We start from the raw sequence: 25,549 nt of genomic DNA, 5'->3' as shown, positions 1-25,549 counted from the left end.
TTTAAGTAAAAACATTATAACCAGAAGATTTATATTAAAACGACGTGCATTGACGTGTTTTATTAAAATTAAAAATGAAACGCTTACACGAGTATTAAAATTCAAACAAACAGCTAAGTTGTTGAACTTAACTGTAATGTTTAAACTGTATTTTTTTAATGAATTTTCATAACTATGATGTGTATAATCTACTCAAAACAAAATAATAAAGATTTTTATTTTTTTTTTAGATATTCAACAAACGGTTTTAAGCATTTATTTTTACAAATACTGACTGATTTTGCTTTAATTACTAAATCTGTATTTGGAAATAAATTCACACCTCAATTTGATCTTAAAAAGATTTCTCAATTTTTTTAATCAAAAATGTTCAAGCATTTGAACTTAGAAAAACTGATATTCTCAAACTTTTAAATAAAAAACTAATTTAGCCTGACGTTTTTCAGCTTTTTTCATAAAAACTGATTTAGCCTGACTTAGCCTGACGCGCACGAACCCTGATTTAAAAATTATTAAAACACTTACAAAATAAAGTTGTAAATTAAGTTTAAATTTTTTACGAGTCTAATGCGTTTTTACTTTTAATTTAGTTTTTAAACACGTGTTTTATATATCACAGTGCTAAATGTTTATAATTAAATAGGTATTATAAAATTTTCAAATGAAGGTTTAAAAAGGTTTAGTTTGTCTAACGCTCAGTCAATAAAAATTAGCACGCTTCAATTAAAAATAAAAAAGAAATAAATAATGCAAAAATGACGCTGGATAAACTTACGCTGTGCAAGAGTGACGCACCGTGCTAAAGTGACCCACCGTGCTAAATAAACGCACTGTGCCAAAGTGAAGCTGTGCTATTCTGACACGCTCCCACTAAATCACCTAAAATAGAGCCCACTTAAAGGGCTATTTAATAATTCATTGCAAAAACTCGAACATAAAAAGAACAGGAAATATGTTTCATAAAAACAATAAAATTAATAATAGTAATAATAATAATAAATAATCATCAGATGTTTTAGGTTCGAAATGAATTGCACTTTGATAAACATTAATACAAAAGTTATAAAAAAAACAAACACTGTGACTTAATTACATAATTTTTTAGAGTACAAATTTTCAGTGCAAAAACTAATCTTCCATCTAAATTCTAAACAAACAAACAAAACTTAAAAAACTACAAATAAGTGACTATTTATTATATTAAATACTTTAAAATTTAATGAAATTTAAGAGGAGCATTTTCATTTGTCAAATTAATTAGATACTAAAATCCATTAAAATAAATTAAAAAATAAGTTAATCAATTTCTCAAAATTGGTTTAACCATCAGTTAACTTTTTAGATTTTAAGCATAAGCAATCATAAAAACTCAAAGTTTAAATAAACTGGTATTATGTTTGCCACTATTAAAAATAGGCTATTAGCACGCTATACCGTTGAGAATAGTTTTCTAGATACATTTATAGTACTTTTTAAAGTCAACACAAGTAATCGTATAAATACCAACATAACAACATTTTTAACTATTAGATTACATGATGTACTCTTATTTAGGGTTTCTACAACTCATTCTCATAATCGCCCACTTGGCAAAAATTTAAATAACAACCGCTCCTTTACTAATTAACAGCCAATTTTATTTTGCTGTTTTACTAGCTATTGCCTGCATATAGCCAACATCTGCCTAAATGGACGATATCGCCCAATTTAAGAAACCCTGCTACAAACTATATACGTATATACAATAATATACTTTTATACAAACCTTAAATTACATAAACTATGTGTTGGTATAAAACGATAACTTTTTGAATCTTTGACTAGTTTTCTACATAAAGTTTATTAAATTAAAAATAACAAACCAGTATTGTTTTGAGCAAGAAACTTGTTGGAACTAGATGAAACAATGTCAATAAACTTGCTCTTATCATTAATGCCAAACCACTTACAAGCAATTTTCGAAAAACTTTCATCGTTTTCTAAAATTGTGCTGTGTGTATTTTGAAAAAAATTAACTACACTGTTCACCAACCCTAAACCACTTTCTAAATCAAGATAGCAAACCTTCATATTTGTTTTGAGTGCAGACCTGCATTAAAAAACGCATTTAAAAGAAATAAATGTTTTTAATTACTATTATTTGAATCTGAATTAATTGATTTAATTAATAAAATTGAACTTAAACCCGGTAAAACTAATAACTTTCAATATAATTTACGTAACAAGATTAATTCTATAAAAAAGTCTAATAAACTTGTTATTTTTGCAGACAAAACTAATAATTTGTATAAAATCAGTCCAAAAAATTATGATAAGTTACTTTTAGATAATATCACAAAAAACTATAAAAAATGTACCAATAATCCGGCTGATACGATAGACTCCCGTGCACAAGAACTTTTAAATGAAAATAATATTACTGGTAAACGTATACCTAAGTTAGAAAGATCGCAAGCATATATAACAGTAAAGGATCATAAAGATAATTTTCCTGCAACAGTCAAGTGCAGACTAATAAGTAAAAGTAAAACGCATATTGGTAAAATTTCTAAACAAATTTTAACTAGTATAATTAAAGACGTAAGAACAGCCACTAGTCTAATCCAATGGAAAAACACTGGTGAACTATTACAATGGTTTAATAATATTAACAATAAAAGTAGTAAGCGTTTTATTAGCTTTGATATCGTCGAATTTTATCCGTCTATTACAAAAGCGCACTTAATTAACGCACTAGATTATGCATCCCAATTTTCTGATTTTAATAAATCAGATACAGACATTATATTCCATTCGTGCGACTCTTTGCTTTTTTCGGGTGATGATGTATGGAAGAAAAATGATACCGATAGTTTTTTTGATATACCAATGGGTAGTTTTCATGGAGCGGAGGTATGCGATCTTGTAGGCTTATACATCCTAGATAAACTCAAAAGTATTTTTGATAATTGTGGGTTGTATAGAGATGATGGACTCGGTGTTATTGATCTTTCAAAACCTCTTGTTTACGAAAAAATTAAAAAGTCAACGTTTAGATTGATGTCTGATATCGGTTTTAAAATAACTTTAGAAATAGGAGCGCAAATAACGAATTTTTTAGATGTTACTTTAAATTTATCTAATAATACTTACCGTCCGTACCGTAAACTGAATTCTTTATTAAACTTTATCAATATTAATTCTGACCACCCTTATCATGTAAAAAAATGCCTCCCGGTAATGACACAAAAACGTCTAAGTACTCTCTCTTCGAATGAAAAGATATTTAACGAAATAAAAGCACCGTACGAAAATGAATTAAAAAATCGAGGTTTTAAATGTAAATTAAAGTATGAAAAATTAGATGTAGATAAAAAACGCAAAAAACCGCGTAACCGACATATAATGTGGTATAATCCTCCATATTGCTCTTCAGTTAATATAAACTTAGGTAAAGAATTTTTAAAGCTAGTCGATAAACACTTCCCCGATAGCCACTTTTATAACAAAATTTTTAATAGAAAGACAGTTAAAATTTCTTATAGTTGCATGAGTAATGTTAAAACTTTAATACAATCGCACAACAAAACAGTAATTTCAAATTTTAAAAATAGACATATTAAAGCTAACACAAATAATAACTCTAGTAATAAAGTTAGTAATAACGTAGATATGAACAATATTTCTAATTATACTAATCAAATTAATAATAACAGTAATAATAATAATTTTAATAACATTAATAATAATGATAATCCTAATAGTAAAAATTTTAATTATGGTAACAATAATGTAAAACATATTAAAACTTTAACATTAAAGATATAAGCTATAATGATAACTTTAATATTAATGATAATGAAAATATCCATATCAATAGTACTAACAATAGTGTAGATTATAATAATCAACGTATAACTAGAAGTATTTCTAAAATGATAAAAGAAAACTTAGAACAAGTAAGTGATAATAGCGCTAAAAGTATAAGTAAAATGCATAACAATAAAACTATAAATAAATATTCAAAACCAACTAACCCTAATAGTAATAAGTTAAGTAATATGCCTAAAACATGTAATTGCCGTAAACTAAACAAAGATAACTGCCCATTAAAAGGTAATTGTTTAATTAAAAATGTAATTTATAAAGTTAAAGTTGAAAGTAAGGGCCCAGATAAAATTTATATCGGAAGTACAGCAGGTAGTTTCAAGGATAGATATGCTAATCATAAACATACTTTTAAAAATATAAATAAAAAACAAAGCACGCGTTTATCGGATTATGTCTGGAGCTTTTTTCACAGGTACGGTAAAAGGCCAAACATGGAGTGGAGTATTGTTTCAAAGATCAAACATGCATCCAACGGAGTAAGTTGAATTTGCCCAACTTGTAATACAGAAAGAGCAGTAATTGCAGCAGAAGATAAAGACCTACTTCTGAATAAGCGGCAAGATTTATCGAATATCTGTCCCCATAACCGACGATTCTACTTTAAATAACTCTGTCTATTTATGTACTAATTTATTTCACAAAACTCACATATACTTGCAAGTTTAATACTTCATGTTTTTAAGCTGTATAAATTATTGAACAATTTGTTAAAATTATTATGACGTAACATTTCTGCACAACTCAATTTAATTTTCATTTTTAAAACTTGCCTATTCTTAGAGCTTTTTGAGGTTAGTGCCTACTTTTATTAAATTTGTTTTTTTTGTGGACAATTTTATAATTTTATGCTTTTATCCCAAACTTTGTTTTTAAACCATAAAGTCCATTTATAGTTACTACCTAGATAAATACTATACATAATTATACATGCTTTTTTCTGCTATTTTTCTAATGTGTGTTAACATTTTATAGACTCCGTAGATCTGTTCTTAAATTTATTTGAGAGCAGTGAAACGCCGTTAGTTGAAATAAAGTTTTAGCACAAGAACATCTGTGGTAATTACTATTATATATTTTTTATAACCAAAAAATTTAACAAAAAATTAAAAACTACAACAAATTCACTATGACAAGCACTTCATTAAAATAAATTAAACATAAGTTTAAGAAACGATCTAAGTACCTTAGATAAGCTAATTTATACCGTGTATGTAACACTCTCTAAAAATGCTAACTTCTTAAGTTACAAAAACTTAAAAAAAGACTCTTGTTCTTTTGAATTTAAATTTTTAAGTTTTTCTGTGAGTAGTGGCAACTAGTTTTTTAATAAAATGTTAAATTAAAGGGAACGGGTCAGAAAAGCACGGGTGACACTTTAGCACGGGGTGACACTTTAGCACGGGTGACATTTTAGCACGGTTGACAATTTAGCACGGAGTCACTTTAGCACGGGATGACACTTTAGCACGGGGTGACATTTTAGCACTGCGTCACTTAAGCACGGGGTGACACTTTAGCACGGCGTCACTTTAGCACGAAGTGACACTTTTGCACGGCGTCATTTTAGCATGGAATTACACATATGTTTATGCTTATATGTTATGTTGAAAAATATAAAAATAAACTATGCAACATAATACTACAAGCTTTTAATATGTTTCAAGTTAAAGCTTTAACTAAAACTTCGTATTTAATATAAAATTACACTAGTTACTCTATGGCAAACCTCAACTTAATAATAACAATATAAAAGTAATTTTAAAAATTCTATAAAATCATTTTAGTAAGATATTTTAACTAACGTATTTGAATATTTACTATCATATTTTAAACGTAGAACTACTTGTTTAAACCTAGCAACGTATACGAGCTTAAGGTTTTTATAACGTTATTTAATAAGATTATAGCTTAATTTAACTTCAGTGAGTAAAGTATAAATATTAATAAATACTAGTATATTAGTAAATACGTTAAATAAATAAGTAAATGTGTAAGATTTATATATAGACTGCAACAAAAGTGAATAAAACTGTTTTACAATTTTCCCTGTCTGTTTAGGTTTTCTATTCTTTTAAATTTTAATAAATAGCAGAATTTGAAGTTTGATCAGTAAAATTTTTATTTGATTATTTTAAACCGATTGTTTCAAAAGTGTTTGCTAAAGTGATATCCGTGCAAAAGTGTCATCCCGTGCTAAAGTGACACTCCGTGCTAAAGTGACGCCGTGCTAAAGTGTCACCCCGTGCTAAAGTGTCACTCCGTGCTAAAGTGTCACCCCGTGCTTAAGTGTCACACCGTGCTAAAGTGTCATCCCGTGCTAAAGTGTCACCCCGTGCTAAAGTGACGCTGTGCTTTTCTGACATCTACCCAAATTGAAACCAACTATTAAAAATTTGGCTAAAAACCTTTTTTTATAGAAAAGTTGCAGAAACTTTTCTTTGGTTAATTGTAGAAAGAATTTTATAATACTTTTAGATTTATTTAGTTAACTAAATAATTTACTAGTTCTTTTTATTTACGATACATTTAGTTTTGTATAAAGTCTAAATGAAAACTAACTGCTATATACTATAAGCAATTGACAGCACCGTACATCCATAAACAACAGCTTTTGTAACAATCGGCAACCTATTTTAGTCCTTATTAAAGACTCACCAGGCATACATTGTCACAAAGGGTTGCCACGCAAAAATTTAAAATTTAGTCTGACTTTACAAAATTTTGACTGATTTAGCCTGACTTTTACCTTTCTCTTAGGTACGCTTTAAAGTACCTACTTCCATTTAAATACGCATTATGAGTACACATATTTTGATAAGTACGCATTTTAGTACGCTCTTATTATTCTCAGTACAGATTTTGAACCCAAATAAAAACTTTCTGTCACGTTTTTTTTTATTTAGACTAGTAATTCTTAGCTACAAACTTTCTGTTGAGTAGCTGCTGTGTTCAGAATGTGTACTTCAAAAAACACAAAACTAAATAACATAATCTGCTTTAACTTATTTCTAAATTCTAAATAATTTTGAAAAAGTTATATAGAGAAGTAAACCATACACATAAACTTGTTACATAAAATACTAAACTAAGTGCTTAATTTTAAAGGTCTTAATAACTTATTAAAACAAAAAACAGTCTGATTCTAAAATTTTGCAATATAGAAGTTTATGCATATATCAAAGTTTTAATATGGAAGTGTCCTTGCCACAAATAATCAGCACTAAAAAGATTACATACAGCAACTACTTGTACAAATAGGGTAATAGTTCAACATATTTTCAGGAAAATTTTGCAATTTTAGTCTGACTTTATAAAGGACTTTTTTATTGAACTTTACCATATGAAGGCTTTGGAATTTAATGTAATTGTAAGTAATTTTCTAAGAAATTTTGCAATTTTAGTCTGACTTGAAAGAATTTTTTGTTAATTTTTTAATGATTTTAAGGCTTTGAAAATTAAGGAATTTTGTAAATTAGAACTGAAAAATACTGACTTTCATGAATCTTCACCTAAAAAAACTGACTTTTGGTCATTTTGACCCCAAAAAACTAACATGCCTGACTTTTTCCGATTTTTCTAAAAAAATAACTTAGCCTGACCCATGGCAACTTTGGTTACAATGAACCGTTGTATGAATCAAACATTACTAGTGAATTGTTTGTTGTGGGTACAGGAAAAAATGTTCTTTAAATCGTTCACAACTAAACGTCTAAGACATTGTCAGTTTAAATGTGAGATTATATTTTACTCTGGTTTTGATCAGTTAACTAGTAGTTATTTTGGCTATTTTCAGCAAAACTGAGGTATTTTACCCCATTATTCAATACGCACTAGATTATACCGCACAATCACCAACAACATTTTCATATGAGCTGTTGTTAATGGATGTGCAGTGCAGTCTAGTAGGTATTAAATGGTGGCGTAAAAATATCTTCGCTTTGCTGTAGATAGCCGAAATAACTACTAGTTACTATAATCTAGTGATCAACCGGATTCAAAAATTAGGATCCGTACAATTTAAAAAAATGTTAATGGTTGAAGCAAAATTACACTCCGATTTTTTTTCTTATCACTTTTTTTAGCTAATAATTAAATGAAATAAATAATTTCTTCGAAATATATTTTGAATTTGATTAACTTTGAATAATATTTGGTCAAGTATACAAAGATATTTTCTTAAATATAAAATAATTAATATTACCAATCTATTGGTTAATACGCACAAAAATTAGATTAAAACTAAACAAGCAGTCAAAGTTATAAAACTAATATTCACAGTAAATACTAAACAAAATCAGTTTGAATTATTTATACATGTTATGGGATAGTTGTTTTTCACTGGACAAAATCAGACTAGACAAAAGGTGATTTTTAAGGTAAAAGTACAGATGCTCATGAAAAATTTAATACATTCGTTAGAACAGTAAAAAACAAACAGGTTCTTAACTGTACATTTAACAACATGTCTGCAAAACTTGACTGTTTTTATAAACAATTGTTTGTGTTATAGTGCCAATACTAGTGTAATGGCAAGTACTTTAAAAAATTAAATATAGGTACTATTAAAGGTAAAATTCAGAAAACTGTGCAATTTTAAATATATGTTTTTATCGCCATATAAAACAAATACTTTTATACATGGTTGCCACTGATCAAGCTGAGAAAAATTTCCTGACATTTCCTGACTTTTTACCAAAATTTTCCTGACTTTTCTAAATCATACTCTTAAATTAAACTTCTTCTAAAATAAATAATCTAACACTTGAAACTATATAAAGCTTTCAATCTTATTTTAATACAGGGTAAAAATCAACAGTTTTTTGCTGAATTCTATCAAAATTCCAGTACATCACTTAAACCATCTGTGTATGATTCATGTTTGTAATAAACAGCTCTATCAGCAAAATACTTGTATTATCACCTTATAAACACAGCTTGTCTGAAAAAAGACACAATTTTTTAGCATTTCCTAGCATAAATGTATCTAGATAAACAAATGACATATAAGGAACTTTTAAAACTTTTGTGTATATATCACAGTTTTACTATGGAAGTGTCCTTGCTACAGATCATCAATACTAAAAAGCTTACAAAATCTGCTCGTTCAAGTAGGGTACTTGTTCAATATGTTAATAGAAAATTTTTGCAGTTTTATAAAGGATATTTTACTAATTTATACCAGGTGAAGGCATTGGAAATAAATATTTTTACAAATATTTTTGCAAATTTCTAGGAAAATTTTGGATTTTTTTTCTGACTTTAAAGGACTTTTAATCAATTTTTACCATTTGAAGGCTTTGGAAAACAAGGAATTTTGTAAATTAAAACTGACAAAATCTGATTTTTTTTTAATTTTATAAAATTTCCTGACTTTTTTTCAAAACCCCCCTTTTTTAACTGATTTTTCCTGACTTTTGTCATTTTTTTAAATTTCTCCTGACTTTTCCTGATTTCCTGACCGAGTGGCAACCCTGTTTATAACTATACATTTAAGAACATACCTGCAAAAATTAAACTGTTTTTAAAAGGAATTGTTTGTGTTAGAGTGCTTTAGGTAGGATGGGTGTCATAATGGCACATCGACATTTTAGCACAGGTGGTCAATTCAGCACGATGCGTCAATTGTGCACCGTGGATCAATTTTGCACGGAGGGTTACTTTTAATACTGCGTCATTTTATCACGGTGCGTCACTTTAGCACAGTGGATCACTTTTGCACGTCGGGTCAATTTTGCACAAAGCCTTTTTTTGCACAAGCTAAAGCTCTTCAAAAAGAGGAATTATGAAACTTTCAATTGATAAAATATAAATGTTAATACACGAAATTTGTAGAAATTTTAAGCTTTACTTAAAACCTTTTTTTTTATTTGTTTTAAATTTTATAACGCTTAGTTCAAAAGTAAACTGTTAAAAAAAACGCTTCGAGCAAAAATAGAAGAGAAAGAAATTGTGCAAAAATGACGCTCGATGATAAACTGACGCCGTGCAAAAGTGACCCTCGATGCAAAAATGATGCTCCGTGCAAGTAATACACCATGCAAAAATGACTCAAAGCTAAAGTTACCCACCGTGCTAAATAGACGTTATGCAAAAGTGACGCATTGTGCTAAAGTGACCCACTGTGCAAAAGTAACGCACCGTGCTAAAGTCACGCCTTACTATTCTGACATGTTCCCCTTTAGGTAATGGTCTACAATTTGAATATGCAAGTATAGGTGCTATTTTAAGATAAAGTTCAGACGATTGTTAAATATTAATACATTAGTTAGAACAATAAAACTAAATGGGTTCATGACTGTAAGTTTAAAACATGTCTGCAAAATTTGAACCATTTAAAAAAATAAGATTTTATAATGAGCAAGGTTGCCAAAATTTTTTAAGAAATTTCTTCCAGGTTATCTGAATTTTTTCCAGGTTTTTTAAAGTAGACGTATTTGGATATACTTCTAGTTTAAGATTAAAAACTGTTCTAAGTAGTATAACAACATTGAAAAGATACTATAAAGCTATTTTAAATGTGTTTTTTAATAAAAAACTCGAGATGAAGACAAAAAAAAATCTACATGGTAGATTTCTCGCGTCAAATTAAATTTTACTACTTAACAGGTAAAATTTGTTTAAGTTTCAGGTTTTAAGTGATTTTTGTTCAAAATTTCAGGTTTTTTTTAAATTTCCCAAAATCCAGGTTTTCCAGTTTTTTAGCCTAAATTGACGAATTCCAGATGTTTCCATGATTCCAGTTTTTTTGACAACCCTGCATGAATTACTTTTATTTTAATCCTTTATAAAAGCAACGTATGTAGCTATTTATAATTTTAATAACTCAATGGCTAAAAATATCTTGAGCCACAATTCACATACTGTACTCTTTTAAGTAAAGTAACTTTAATTAAACCAAATTTAGTTTATGTTGTTTAAAAATGAGTAAGTACTAAAATATCCTAGACCTTTAAGAATACATAGACATGGTTGCCACTGATCAAGCTGAGAAAAATTTCCTGACTTTTTACCAATATTTTCCTGACTTTTCTAAATCAGTTTTACTTTATAAATTGTTCACTTAATTTAATAAAATACTACCCAAACTATTTAGTATAAATCTTTAAATTTAAAATCAATTAAAAAATAATATACTTAAGTAACTGTAAAAAAAAGACATAAAAAGTAAACTATATATCTGTTGTATAGTATATTTCCTCTTATCATTTAGTAAAAAATTTGTAACAAATAAATATACTCTTATTTACTTTAAAAACTTAAGTTGCTCTACAAAAAATACAAACAATAAGTAAATTTAATCTTGGCATTACCTCTCTTATAACTTAATTTATAAATTGAAACAACTTTGAAAAAATTATAAAGAGGTAAAGTATACACATTAACTTGTTACATAAAACACTAAACTAACTGCTTTGTTATAAAGAACTCAACTATTTAAACAAAAAACACTTTGATTCTAAAATTATGCTAGATAAACGTTTGTGTATATATCAGTTTCACTATGGAAGTGTCCTTGCTACAGATCATCAATACTAAAAAGCTTACAAAGTCTGCTTGTTCAAGTAGGGTACTTGTTCAATATGTTAATAGAAAATTTTTGCAGTTTTATAAAGGATATTTTACTAATTTATACCAGGTCAACCATTGGAAATAAAATTAAATACTTTTGTAAATTTCTAGGAAAATTTGGAATCTTTTTCTGACTTTTAAGGACTTTTAATTAATTTTTACCATTTGAAGGCTTTGGGAAACAATGAATTTTGTAAATTTAAACTGACAAAATCTGACTTTTTTTTTTAAATTTTACCAAATTTCCTGACTTTCCCTGACTTTTTTTCAAAACCCCCCATTTTTTCCTGACTTTTCCTGACTTTTGTCATTTTTTTCAATTTTTCCTGACTTTTCCTGATTTCCTGACTTTTCCTGACCGAGTGGCAACCCTGCATAGAGCACATGTGACACCAGTTAATAAGGTATGGTTATAAAACATATATTTGAAAGACGTATTGAATAACTACCAGGGTTGCCACACACTCAGGCTACTCAGCATAACTCAGGCTAGTTGTGATATTTTTCCTAAAATTCAAGCTAGCTTTCTACAATATTAAATCTTCTTCGTACTATTTTTTTCCAGTTTTAGACTTATATAAGTTATATTTTCAATTTAATCATAAACTCAAGCTGATTAAGACCAACAGAATATAAACCAGGCTAGATTTGGTGACTCAGATTAGCTTTTTGTCACAAATAGTTGCTAACCTTGAAATATATAACATAATATACTTTTGATTTCAAAAAAAGAAATACTGTTTTAAAACGCATGGCATGATTAATAATACTTTCAAGTTACTCATTTAAAAGTAGACAAATAGTAATAATTTGGTACGTTTATTCTGATAATAAGTTCTTTTTGTACTTTAAAGTTTAAACAAACAAAGTTGGTTAAAGTAAAACTAACTTCTTTCTTGCAAGTAAACCTAATACAATTTGGTTTGGTTGGTAGTTAATTTTACTCGGATTTACTTCTTTTACATTAGCTATACAACTTTGTGATGATTTCTTGTGGTTTTGTTTTATTTTACCTAAAAAAAAGTTTAAGTACGAGGACTTCGACATAAAAACTTAACTTAAATCATTAGTATAATTCAGTGTGATAATTTTAAAGTCGAACAAATATAAATTTTCAATTCAAAAATACTTTATCAAGTCTTTTAAATAAGACTTTTAATTAGTAAGGGTGGCCCGACGGTTTTTGAAAGATTTCTACATTGTTCAATGATAACTAAAATATAAGTTTTTAAGTGACAAGTATAAAATTAATCTTAAGTAAAAAAAGATTTTCGTAGCTTTAACAAACTTTAAACATATTGTATTGCTAATTAAGCCTTTTACAGAGTTGCAACTCGTATTTTCAAAATTTCATCCAGGTTTTTATAAGTACACATTTGGGTGTATTTTTACTATTAAGTTTAAGGTTAAAAACTGTGTTAAATAGTATAAAAACATTGAAAAGATACTGTAAAGCTACTTTATTTGTGTTATGGAATACAAAAAAAATTGATGATGACCAAAAAAAAGTTATCTATATGAAAAAATCTTTGTGCCATATCGAAAATTTTCTACTTAATTTTATTTATTGTTTAAAATTCCAGGTTTTTTCAGATTCTTTTCAAAATTTCTCAAATTCCAGGTATTTTGCCTAAATTGTCAAGTTCCAGTTTTTTCCAGGTTTCTAGGTAAAGTGGCAACCCTGCTTTTAATTCGATCACAACCTGCATTTGTTTCTGAATTCTGGTTCAAATTCTTATAAAAATTTTATTAACCTATCATGGTAATAATATTGAAACTTGAAAAAAAACTCTCATGTAAGTCTTATTAATTAGACTATGGTGGTAATATCATACTTCAAAAAGTTATTTACGAAAAAAAAAGTTTAGTAAGTTTTTAAACTCTTTAATCATATCTCAAAAATTATTTAAATTATTAATAAAATAAAAATAGTATGTAGGATTACAACAATAAAAAATTATAAAAGAGTTTATTAAAATATATTAAAAAAAAATAAGTCAAAAGTATTTTTATTTAAATTGTCAGAATTTGAACTGTCTAATACAAATACATCAGCAACTTTATATGTTCTAATTTATAATAACGACATTTTGCACAGCACTTTTCTTTTCAGTTAACATGTTTCTTTTTGCTTAACAAGTTAATAAAGTATCAGGGAGTTCTTAAGACTCCAAAAAATTAACGTATTTAATGATTTATACAGAGAAAAATTTCTTGATTTATACAGAGAAAAATATGTTAGTTTGATAAAGGAACGTATTGTGCAAATTCTCCTTATCATTGTTATACAATCCATCGAACTTTCTTCATTAGGATCTGTATCTAAAACTATTTGCTACAGGTTTGCCAAAAGTTTTTTTTTTTAACTTACCAGGTTTTCTAAATTTCTTCAAGGTTATTTCAAATGACAAGTGTTTTGGTTCATTTTTAGTATAAAACTTAATTCAAGGTAAACAACTGCCTTTAGAAGTATAACATCATCGAAAACATACTAAATAAGTCGTAACTATTTTAAATGTATTTTTTAATTAATGATAACAATAAAATAAAAATTATTTTTTCTATATCATAGATTTTTCGTATCTAATCAAAATTTTATTACTTAACATGTAAAAATTTTGTGAAATTTCAGGTTTTCTAGGACTATAGTTTTTTTTTTTTTGCAACCCTCTACCTAATAAAATTTAAATATTTTTGGTTTTATATTCTAAATAATTGTTTTCATTTGATGGTTCATAATAGAAAAATTAGTTTATTAAATACATTTCGTTTTGAATTCTGTTGGTAGATTTTTTAACACTAAAATTAAAGTTTTTTATAAAAGAACATAAATATTGTCATTTCAATTTGTTTTTCAAAACTATTAAAAATGTTTTATCGGAAAGATTTTCAAATATTAGTAATAGAGTAACGGTAAGAATATAAAAAATATTACTTAGAAAAAAAAGGAGAAAATATATTGTAGTTAAATAGTTATTTTTTCGTCTTATAAGTCTTCAAAGTTATAAGGAACCTATAGAACTTACCGACTTTGACCTTTTTATATCAACTTGAACTTATTTGGGCGCTTATAAGTATATGATAGCTACAGGGTTCATGCGCGATTTTTTTTCATTTAGCCTGACATTTTCCAAAGTAAGGAAAATCCCCTTTAGAAGTCATTTTAGGTATTTGGGGGTACTTGATTAGTACTATTGTAGTCTCCGACTTCAACTAGCTTTATCTCAAAAACATTTTGAGCTTTAAAAATCTGCAAAAAGCAACTCATAGCTTGGTTACAACTCAATAAAATAAGACTAAGTTGTGAAAAAGGTGATTGACCCTCCCTCCCCTATGCCCTTAACATAACAAACACAGTGATAAGTTTTAAAATAAGTGCTATATCTTATTTATTACTAGTACAAAAATTTAATATATATTACTAAACACAATTCTTCAATTTTATTAAGCTTAAAGTAAAAACATTATAACCAGAAAATTTATAATAAAACGACGTGCACATTGTCGTGTTTTATTAACACTTGAAATGAAACGCTTACACGAGTATTAAAATAAGAAAAAATGTTTATTATAGTATTTTGACTAATACTTAAAATTGATACATAATTATAACTCCTAAACTCGAAATAAATACAGCGATTGTTGATGTCATATCAAATTTAAAAAGCTTACACTTAAATTAAAAAAAAAAAAACTTTATTATTTTGTTCTTGTAAAGAAAAATAAATTGTTCCTAAAATTTGTACTCCCACAAAACTTGGTACTTATATCTTAAAGCTAAGTTTTAGTGTTGTCAATTCCCTAATAACTTTAAACAAACAGTAAAATATATGATAAACCGTTAAGAGAATTAGAAATAAAAACAGTTCAAACAACTAAGCTCTGAAAAACATAGCTGATGTTAACAAATTTAAACAAACAGCTAAGTTGTTGAACTAAACTGTATTTTTTAATGAATTTTCATAATTATGACGTATACAACCTACTCAAAACAAAATAAGGAAGATTCTTAATTTTTTTATAGAGATTCAACAAAAGGTTTTAAGCATTTACTTTTACAAATACTGACTGATTTTTTCTTTAATAACTAAATCTTTATTTTGAAGTATATTCACATCTCAATTTGATCTTGAAAAGATTTCTGAATTTTTTTAATCAAAAATTTTAAGCATTTGAACTGAGAAAAACTGAGTTTCTAAAATTTTTAAATAAATAAAAAATTTAGCCCGACGTTTTTCTAATTTTTTCAAAAAAACTGATTTAGCCTGACGCGCACGAGCCCTGTAGCTAAGAAAAGAATCTAAAAAATATGATCAAATTGTAAAACACAATATTTACACCTCTTTTCCCTTAACTTAGCAAGCAGCCATGAATGTTTAAAGCTGATAGTATATACTTTGAAATATTACTCATAAATTAAAAAAATAAAGCACAAATATATGTAATAAATAACTAACTGTTTAAATTAGAAGATTTTAAACCAATTTCTGTTATCACAGAGGCAGGTAAAGAAATAAAACTTTCTTGGTAAACAATTCTTCGGCACCAGTAAGTACTTGAGTTAGAAGCTACAGCCTTGTAATCTTCAACTGCAATACTTTTTTGATTAATTTCAAATTCAGCTCTTACATATCTCTGGCCGAGTGTCCCCCCTGAAGATACAAACGGCGTCTGTTTGGTTAAAAAATTAAACAACTTCAATCATGTTTTAGATGTAAATCAAGTATTATGTAAATCAAGTATTAAATAATTTATATTGTATGTGTTTATTTGGTATAAACCCTTATTTAAAGATTTATAAATAATGCAAACTATTTTAATCGTTTGTACAGATAAATTCTGACTTTTGTCAAAAGTTTTAGCAAAATTATAAATTATAAAAACTACAAAAACAAAAATTTATTTACAAAGTAATTACAATTTTAATCAAAACTAAAAAGAAATTAATTCCCATATTCATTTTAGAAATTCACAAACATTCAATCATTTGAGCTGACAAAACATGATATTTTACCAATATTGCCTGAAAAACTGATTCAGCATGACTTAATCTGACAAGTACAATCCTTGAGGTGTTTACATTATAAGTTTTTAAGCTTTTAATTACTAGCTTACTAATATAAACAGTTCTAACTTTTTTTTGACAGTTTTTCTAAAATAAATGCATAACGTATTTTTATTAAACCTAACTAGTTAAAAATCAACTTGTATTTTTTATTAAATTAGGAATATAAAATTTATATTATTAAATTTTACTATATTAATAGGTATTTAAATTTAGATATATTGGGCAGATTGGTATGCGATTAAAAGTTTTTTTAATATTTTAAGTCAATAATGCTTTATGAAACTTTTACTTATGAAAAAAAAAAAAGGTAAACATTATAAAAATTTCATACAAATACTTTTATATATATAAGATGTAACATTAGCGTTAAATCCTAGAGATCCTGATAAACTAAGCTTATCGGAATATATACCACACATGTTTTTGTGTTCAAACTTTATTCCGACTAACGGCGTTTCACTGCTCTCAAATAAATTTAAGAACAGATCTACGGAGTCTCAAAAAAGCTCTAAGTGTAGGCCTATTCTAGAGCTTTTTTGAGTGTTTACATATATATAGAGAATAAGGTGATTACTTAAACTAAATCACTTTGTACTGAGCCCACTTGAAGGGCTTTTAAATAATTTATTAGGAAAATTTGGTTTAACATATATATACATACATATATATACCTTATAATGCTTTGGTAGGTTTTGAGGTGCAAGCTGCATTATTTTCGATGAAAGTTCGGCTTGTATCAAATCCATACCTCTTTTATCTTCATTTTCATACGTGTGATTCCTGTCGAGATAAACCACGGCCAATCTGCCGAAACCTGCACTCTCGGCAAGACATTGCCGACCTATAGTATACAGTATAATATAATAACTAGTTTTGTGACACAAATTACGATAATAATCATAAACTTATCAAAAATTACATACAACATTTTTAGAATACTTTTTTAAATGCAAAACAAAATTAAAATACATAAATTCAAATTAAGTATAACTATCAACTGTTTTAAACGTAAGAGTTTTTGTATGCTATAAATTATAACATTTTAAGTAAATAAAAATAGTTTATAAAATATAATAAACATACACAAAGTGCTATTTTAGGTAACTAAGGTTTAAATGGGTTTTAAAAACATTTTAAAATAATACTTTTTTGTTTTACGTTTAATTTTAAACTGACAATTAGAAATAACAAAATTTAGTTATTAATAACAATAAATCTTTTATTTAGTAAATTGTTTAATCATGACTTATACTAAACATCGAATATAATCATATATATGCGTTACATAAGGACATACAATAAAAATAAGTGCATAATAATTTTACCTGCTTTAGATCCCATTATCCATGTGTGCTCTTGTCCTTGTGGAACAATGAAGATTCCAAAAGATTTTTTTTGTTTTTTGCAATCAATCACCTGAATCCTGTACCTTGCATTCACCACATCATCTTTAAGTTCATGCAATAGGTATCATTACTTAAATAATTTACTTAAACTTTTAATAAATCCTTTTTTCTTGTTTAGGAATTATTTTTTCATTGATGAATAAGAAGACTAATAGCTAAAGCATTCAACAGTGCTAAACTAATTTGTTTTATTTCTTTACATATATAACCTAATTAACTATTTCACATACATACACTTGCTTTGAAAAACCTTATTAATGGTGAAACATGGTACGGAATATTTAAACGTTATTGTTTTTTTTTTATACTAGATCTTCATTTCGTTTACTTTTGAAAGAAATGTTTTAGATAAAACGTTTTAAAAAACACTACAAGTATTTTATTTATGTATGCCAAATATAAAACAATTAATAATGGCGGGCGAAAGACATTTCAAAATCAGACAATTAAACTTTAAATATTTGAAATTATTTTTCAACTTTCAATATTCAAAACTCGAGTAACTCTGAGTAACGTTGTATTATCTTTTTTAATATTTTGTATCAATATAATCTTTTTAGTTGAACCTTCTAGAAAATTTTAATTTTCCTATTTTAAAATTTTGTTTGAGATATAGTCAAAATAAATAAATTACAAAGTTTGAAAAAATGCCTATTTAAAGCAGTTTGAGTTATTATTATAACAATTTTTTACCATCATAATATTTATTAATTTAAACTTCTCTGATACAATTTTATTTCTTAAAATATTTAACTTTTGAGTTACGGTTTCTTAAATATTTTGAATTAATAATCTATCAGCTGCAATTTCTAGGCGCTTCTGATTGGCTAAAATTTTTCTTCAGTTTCTTTAAATTTTTAATTATAAAGCTTTTTATTTTATTTGTTTTGATATGGTGGGTTAGGGGTTTATATGTTAATAATGCACTGCTATATTATCACTTTATTTCATTGGCATATTTTGAGTGAAACAACTTCAAAAACCTTACTAATTCAGCCGACCCATTAACATGTAACCAAAAATTGATCTATACTTTTTTTAGTTTGTGTAATAACTTTAAACACAAACTTTAATACGTAAATGATCAAGACAGACAAAAAAGAAATAAGCATGATCAATAAAACTAATTACTTCAATCCGTTCTACTGCTAAGCAGTAAAAACTAACATCTAAAAAGCTTTTTTACAACTACTAGACAAATATTTCAAGTAAAGTGTACATTTTAATGAACACAAACTAAACAAAATAATAAATAGGAGCGATTTCAAAATATTATTAGTTGCATAAAAAAGTTAAAAAAATTATAAAAATACACAACTAAAAATACTTAAAAAAATATAAACGATTAAAAACACAACACCTTCCAGCTGCCAAATAAGGGAACAGGTCTAAATTGCACGAAGACAAATTTGCACGTGGGCACAAAATTGCACGTAGACGATTTTGCACCAAGGGTCAATTTTGCACGAGTTACATTTTTGAACGAGCGTAAAATAAACAAAAAAAAAACTTAAAAAAAACAATAAATAATATAAAAATAAGTTACTGACTGAGGGTAAGGGTTAGGGGTAACAGTGATAGTAATAATAAAAATAAAATAACTAATGAAAATTATAATTAAAAAAAAAGCTAATAATAGAAATTACAGTAATAGAAAAAAATAAAATAATATTTCAAAATAAATAAATAAAACAGTAATAACTTACCGACCGAGGGTTAGAGGTAACAGTGATAGTAAAAAAAAACTACATAAAAAAATTTAAATTAGCACAGAAATTATAAAAAAATTTAACCCGTGCAAAATGTTCTGCTCGTGCAAAAGTATCTTCGTGCTAATCCCTCGTGCAAATTAGACAGCTACCCGCCAAATAAATTCAACCTTAATAACAAATGCTTGGTCGAAAATTTCATATATAAAGCAACAATCAAGTCAGCAAACGAAAAAAAAACTATTTGGGATCAACAGGCAGCACATTCAAAAAAAGTTCAACCATTACAGTGACTTCAAAATATATACGGAAAATGAAACAGAACTACCAAAATACATCTGGAAGATTAATACAAACTAAATAAACTTTTATGTACCATTTGTAACTAAGTATGTATGTATTCAGGTTACTTATTTTCTTCTTTTTTTTTACTACACGAACTTTTTCAAAACTACAGAATTTCTTTTTCAATTGATAAATGTTAAATGAATTAAAAAATATTTAGTAGGTAAACTGTTTTAAAACACTTAAAATTATGACATAAGGATATAGGATTTATACAAATACAGTAACATTCCAATAAGGTACGCACTTTAAACACAGCGCAAAAATGCTTACCGAACCGACATTGCGTACCTATAACATTTTGACTTTAATTACTTTATTAATTTATTAAGCTTAATAAAACATTTTTAGAGCCACTATAGCTTACACATTACTAAAAAACTCCATAAAACAAAAACTTCCACCATATATACAAAACATATTTGTTGAAAGTTCATACATTTACTAATAAGTCTTGAGTATAAAATATGTAGTAATATGTAGTTATGATATGTATTTATTTGTACAGATTTTTAATGTGTACTTTAGGGTGCATCTGTTGCCCCTATAAAATGAAAATATTTGAGTAACATAGTGATAATTTTTTTCAGCGTGGAGAATCACATAAAAAAAAACACAAAAAGTATTAGCTTCCTAGATTATACCACCGTGGCGCACTTTAAATTTTTCTAAAACAACCCATACAACAACAATAGTAAATTGTATAGGAACTTGAAAATTAAACTTTCAAGCTTTTAGCTGCAAATTTTTGTACATGTAGCAATCATCACAAAAACACCTTCTTCGCGTTTTAAAATAACTTGAAGAAAGTCTCACGGAGGTACTTCTTGATTTTCTCAAAATAAAACCCTAAAAATAACGAGAAAATGATAAAAAAGCACAGAAAACCAAAAAAATCATGTGGAAACTCAGGGGTCGGGGCAACAGATGCACCCTAGTGCAGTGATCGTCAAAGTGTGCACGGAAATTATTTTAATGCGCACGAAATCTGATTTAGTGTGCATGAATAATAATCCTAAAATTTGAAACTTGCACTAGATATTCCGGACCGCTTGATGAATGGCAAAAAAGGTCTTAGGCGTAGATTGCTTAAAAGTTGAAGAAGATAGGTTTTTATTAAAAAGTCTTTTTTCGTCCTTTTAAGTTGCAGCTTTCATAAAAAAATTGGACTTATTGACTTTGTAAGCTTAAATCTCAAAAACTTTTTGAATTTTTAACATCTGATAAAGTGATTGTTACCTAAAATCTCTATAATGAGATCAAGATGTAAAAAAAACCGCAGTGACCCCATGCTCTTAACTGTTTTTTTTTTCAAATGATCAAAAGGACTTTTTAAATTACTCAGTACTATACAAAATAAACATATATAAATAAAGTTTCAACTAACCAGAAGAAAACAGTTCTATTTGAGGCAAATCTTTAGCTAGTCCTTTACTAGCAAGATTATTTCGAATCATTGCATAATACTGCTGTTCTTTTATTACCTTTTTTGCTTCTGCCTGAATTAAGTAGTTTTTTATTCTCAAAGCTTGCAGCTTTTATAATTTATATACTACTTATGCATATCAAAAAATTTTTATGTTATATATACTTTTTTTTTCAAAAAATATAACAAAACACATTTCATTTTTTATTAAGTTTATTTGAGTACTTTCAAGTAAGTTTTGTCAAAAATAGTATCTCACTTAATTAGACTGAATTGAAACTGAAATAAAATTATTATGCAGTTATAACGATGAAGTTTAAAAATATAAAATGACGTAATAATCAAGTGTAAAAAGTAACAAATGCTAACTTTTAAGAACTTTGCTGTACTAATTAAACTTGTTAGACTAGATCAAACTAGAACAATCCAGCGATAAAAACTAAGAATTAAAAATAAAACAATATTTTTTTTAATTTAAGGAACTAATTACTTTAAAATTACCTACTACTAGGATTTCAAAACTCTACTTTGAAATACGAAATTTTTCTGCTTACATAAACTGGGCCTTAAAGTTTAATGCATAAGGCTTCCAGAATATGTAGCTGAAAATGTCTACTTTTTTTCTAGACATCAATTTTCAATAGAAATATATTTTGACGAATTTTTGTTATAAAGAGTATTATTACTTCACTTTTGTTCAATTAAGGTAGGTAGCTTAAACGTTAAGTTGTTAAACATAATAGTATCTCTCTTTATAATCTTGTCAACGATGGTTAGTTTTAATTTTAAGTGTTATACTAAAAATAAAACAAGTCTTACTTCGTCTTTTAATCTTTTTGGCTTTTCGTCGTCATCAAAGCATATTTCTATTAGTTTGAACTTTTGACTAACTTTAGTAAACACAAAAAGATATAATGGCATCCTCCACTCACCAGCCGAATTACATTCGTCTAAGCTAACCTATTAATCAAAAAATATTTATAAGAGATTTATAAACAGAAATAAACTTCGGAAAACATTTAGCTTTTTGTGTATAAAGCGGCTAAAGAGGGTATGCTGAAGCCTGTACTTCCCCTAAAAAAAATCACAGATTTTTCACCGAAAACGTTGTATAATAAGAAATAATACATATGTTTTCATAGTTTTCTTTTTACAAATTCATAAATGTATAGTGATGAATTTACAAGATGTAAGCATTAGATATCACTAGTTCTTTTTCAATGATGTGAGAAACTTGCAATAAGCTGTAACATTTTAAATCAATAATTTATTGTGACTTTAGTATAAATTATAACTATAAGAACTTACTTAAAAATTATTTTTTTAATAATTCACATAAAGTTTTAGATTTAAAATGCTCTTTAATGTAGATAAGTTAATAAATTACACTATTTTTAGCTTTTTAACTCAAATTTACTTCTAGAATGTTCAATTCTAGTTACTAATGTCAAACTAAAAATAGTTACTTGTAAAAAATATATTTATGTGAAGCAAACTCTTCTATATCTAAAATAAGAAAATATTTTTAAAATCGGTCTAAACAAGGTTTGTACGCAAAATTTAACAACTTTAGATTGACATTGTTTCTAACCTTTGTTGGTTGGCTTATAACCTAATAAAACGACGTAACCTACTAAAAGAGTTCTAACTGCGTAGCTTTTTTAAAGTAGAACTTTTTCGTTTATTTTTATTTTTTCAATTTTAAAATATCCTCTTACTAAGATAATATTCATAACCACCATAAAGTATTTATATTTTTGAACTTAAGTTTTTCAAGTGCTACAGCAATATTTAACATTTTACTTTCAGAGTGCTAACTCATATGTTCTTTAGTTTTCAAACAATTCTAATAACAGCAACACTGATTCACTCACTTTATGATTTTTCACTCTCACTGATAAATATTCTCATTGCAAGAAATCCTTGAATGCGTACATGGAAAATTATGTTTTTGGTATGAACGTTATGATACATACTAAAGAAGTTTTTCTTTAATTCAAGAACTTTAATTTGTACTGACAAGTACTAACATATTCACGGTTTTATTTTGACCAATTTACAAGATTTTGACCAATTTAGCCTGACTTTTACCCTTATTTTAGCTATGCATTTCAAGTACGCACTTCCAGTTAAAAACGCATTATGAGTACGCATTTTTTAATAAGTACGTATTTTTAGTACACATATTTTGACAAGTACGGAAAGTTTTAGTACAAGTTTTAGTAAGCATTTCTGATTCAGTACACATTGTTGAACCAAAATAAAAACTTTCTTTCTGGTTTCTATTTTATGAAAACTAGTAACTCTTAGCTAGAAACTTTCTATTGAGTAGCTGCTGTGTTCAGACTGTGTACTTCAGCGAAAGATAACTGTAATAATAAGTTACTTGAACGAATATACAATCAATATAAACTTAATTATTAAGATTTTGCACCTCTCGCTTATTTACGCACATTGTGTCCACTGAAAAAATGCGTTAAGATACGAGAGGTATCAAATATACTTACTATAATGGCTGTTTTTTGATATTGCTTCTAGTTAAATGCAGGCTGTGGACTTTTCCACTTTTAAAAATTTAATTACTTTATTTATAAATATGAAAACAAAAGATAAAACTATACATGTATGCATGAAAAAATAAAAAATTATATAAAATAATAGTTATGTAGAAAGTTTTTATTAACTTTAATAATAAGTAGATTTCATCTTTATCTTTATTTACATGTGACTTATTTGATACTTAACATTTATATTCTACTACTTAGCGAATTCAATTTATAATTAGTCAATTGTTTACAATTAAGAAATAGTGTGGTGTCTGTATCAAAATTTGTTTCTATAGCCTTTTACAAAATTGTGCATTTGGTGCTGTAATGGACTTCTTCTTTTGTACAAAAATATATAAAATATAAAAAAAAAATTTAATAAAAATTGTTTATGTTACTACAACTTTTTTAATTTGAAGTTTGCTCACATTAGGATAAAATTGTCTTGCATTGTACTTAAGTTATATTAATAAATTTTTTGAGTAGGAATAAAATTTCATGCCATAAGAATTTGATGAATTGAATTTATTTATTTAAAGGTATAAAAGAAGGGGTGTTAAGACACCTATGCTATAAGGGTCAAAGCTATAGAGTACAATAGGCTTTTTATGGAAGGCACAAACTAAAATTGCATAAATATTTATTTAGTCAAAAATCATCCCTTGTGTTTTTCAAGTTATTCACTTCAAATTTTTGAAAAGTATTTTGAAAATATACAATAAACCTAGTTTGTGCAACATTAAAAAAAATTAAAACTTTATATCTTGAATTTTTTAAAATTCTAAAATGCGTAACTAAACGAGAGTGCGTAAAGATGCGAGAGGTTACTGTATACTATTTTCTCACTGCTTACCTCTTTGCTAATAATCTCTAAGTGTCCAGATATAAAATAAACTTTTGTGTATATACCAAAGTTTCACTATATGTGTCCTTGCCACAGATAATCAATACTATAAAGATTACATACAACAACTTTTGTTCAAATAGGGTAATTGTTCGACATGTTTCTAAGAATACGGTGTAAAATTAGTTAAATATAATGATTTTCGGTAGGTAATTTTATGGATGTCCTAGTTGAAGCAGTTTATTTTTGCAAAATTGTTCAATTTTTATTTTTAATGACGTCATCATAATACTGGGATAAGTTTTTATTATCTAACTAAAGCAAAAAATGTAGAAGCAATCAAAACAAATTCTAAAGGTTTTCACAGTAAATATAAATAGAAATATTTATTAGAAACTTATTTATGGTTTATTGTACTTAATAAAAAAGTTAAAAATGATGTCTATTAGCTTAATTTAAAATTTCATATGTATACAAGCTTATTTTTTACTTAATAAATGCTACTACAATTTTAAATAGTTGTGGTTAGGCCTTTGAAATTTTAATAGAAATTGAAATAATTCTTTAAGATTTACATGATAAAAAATGTTTAAATATTTAAGTGTTAGCAAAGTTTTAAAGTTTTTTGTTTCAGTATTAAATGCTATTACAATGTTCAGAAAGTTTTCGTCAAGTCTCTTATAGTGTGTTATATTTTGTTTTAAATATATTCACTTGTTAGTAAAATTGTCAGAAGTATCAAATGGTAATAGATTTAATATCTCAA

General features: G+C 26.7%; 1 protein-coding gene across 1 annotated transcript in view; it reads right to left on the bottom strand.

The window, feature by feature from the left end:
- The window catches only part of LOC145844213 (eEF1A lysine and N-terminal methyltransferase-like), a 46,561-nt gene that overhangs the window by 4,773 nt on the left and 16,239 nt on the right, over positions 1-25,549 (bottom strand). Inside the window, exons 5-11 of the mRNA XM_082951586.1 lie at positions 22,213-22,353; positions 21,355-21,466; positions 17,833-17,955; positions 17,179-17,348; positions 15,897-16,110; positions 12,329-12,452; positions 1,863-2,089 (exon numbers count right to left, since the gene is read on the bottom strand). Of these exons, the coding sequence (XP_082807712.1) occupies positions 1,863-2,089; positions 12,329-12,452; positions 15,897-16,110; positions 17,179-17,348; positions 17,833-17,955; positions 21,355-21,466; positions 22,213-22,353 (1,111 nt within the window). The remainder of the gene's footprint in view (positions 1-1,862; positions 2,090-12,328; positions 12,453-15,896; positions 16,111-17,178; positions 17,349-17,832; positions 17,956-21,354; positions 21,467-22,212; positions 22,354-25,549) is intronic.

The sequence above is a fragment of the Thalia democratica genome, chromosome 9, assembly GCF_965202585.1.
Source record: "Thalia democratica chromosome 9, ktThaDemo2.hap1.1, whole genome shotgun sequence".
Taxonomy (NCBI): Eukaryota; Metazoa; Chordata; class Thaliacea; order Salpida; family Salpidae; genus Thalia; species Thalia democratica.
Note: the sequence above shows the minus strand (reverse complement) of the source record. Positions and strands in the feature narration are given on the sequence as shown.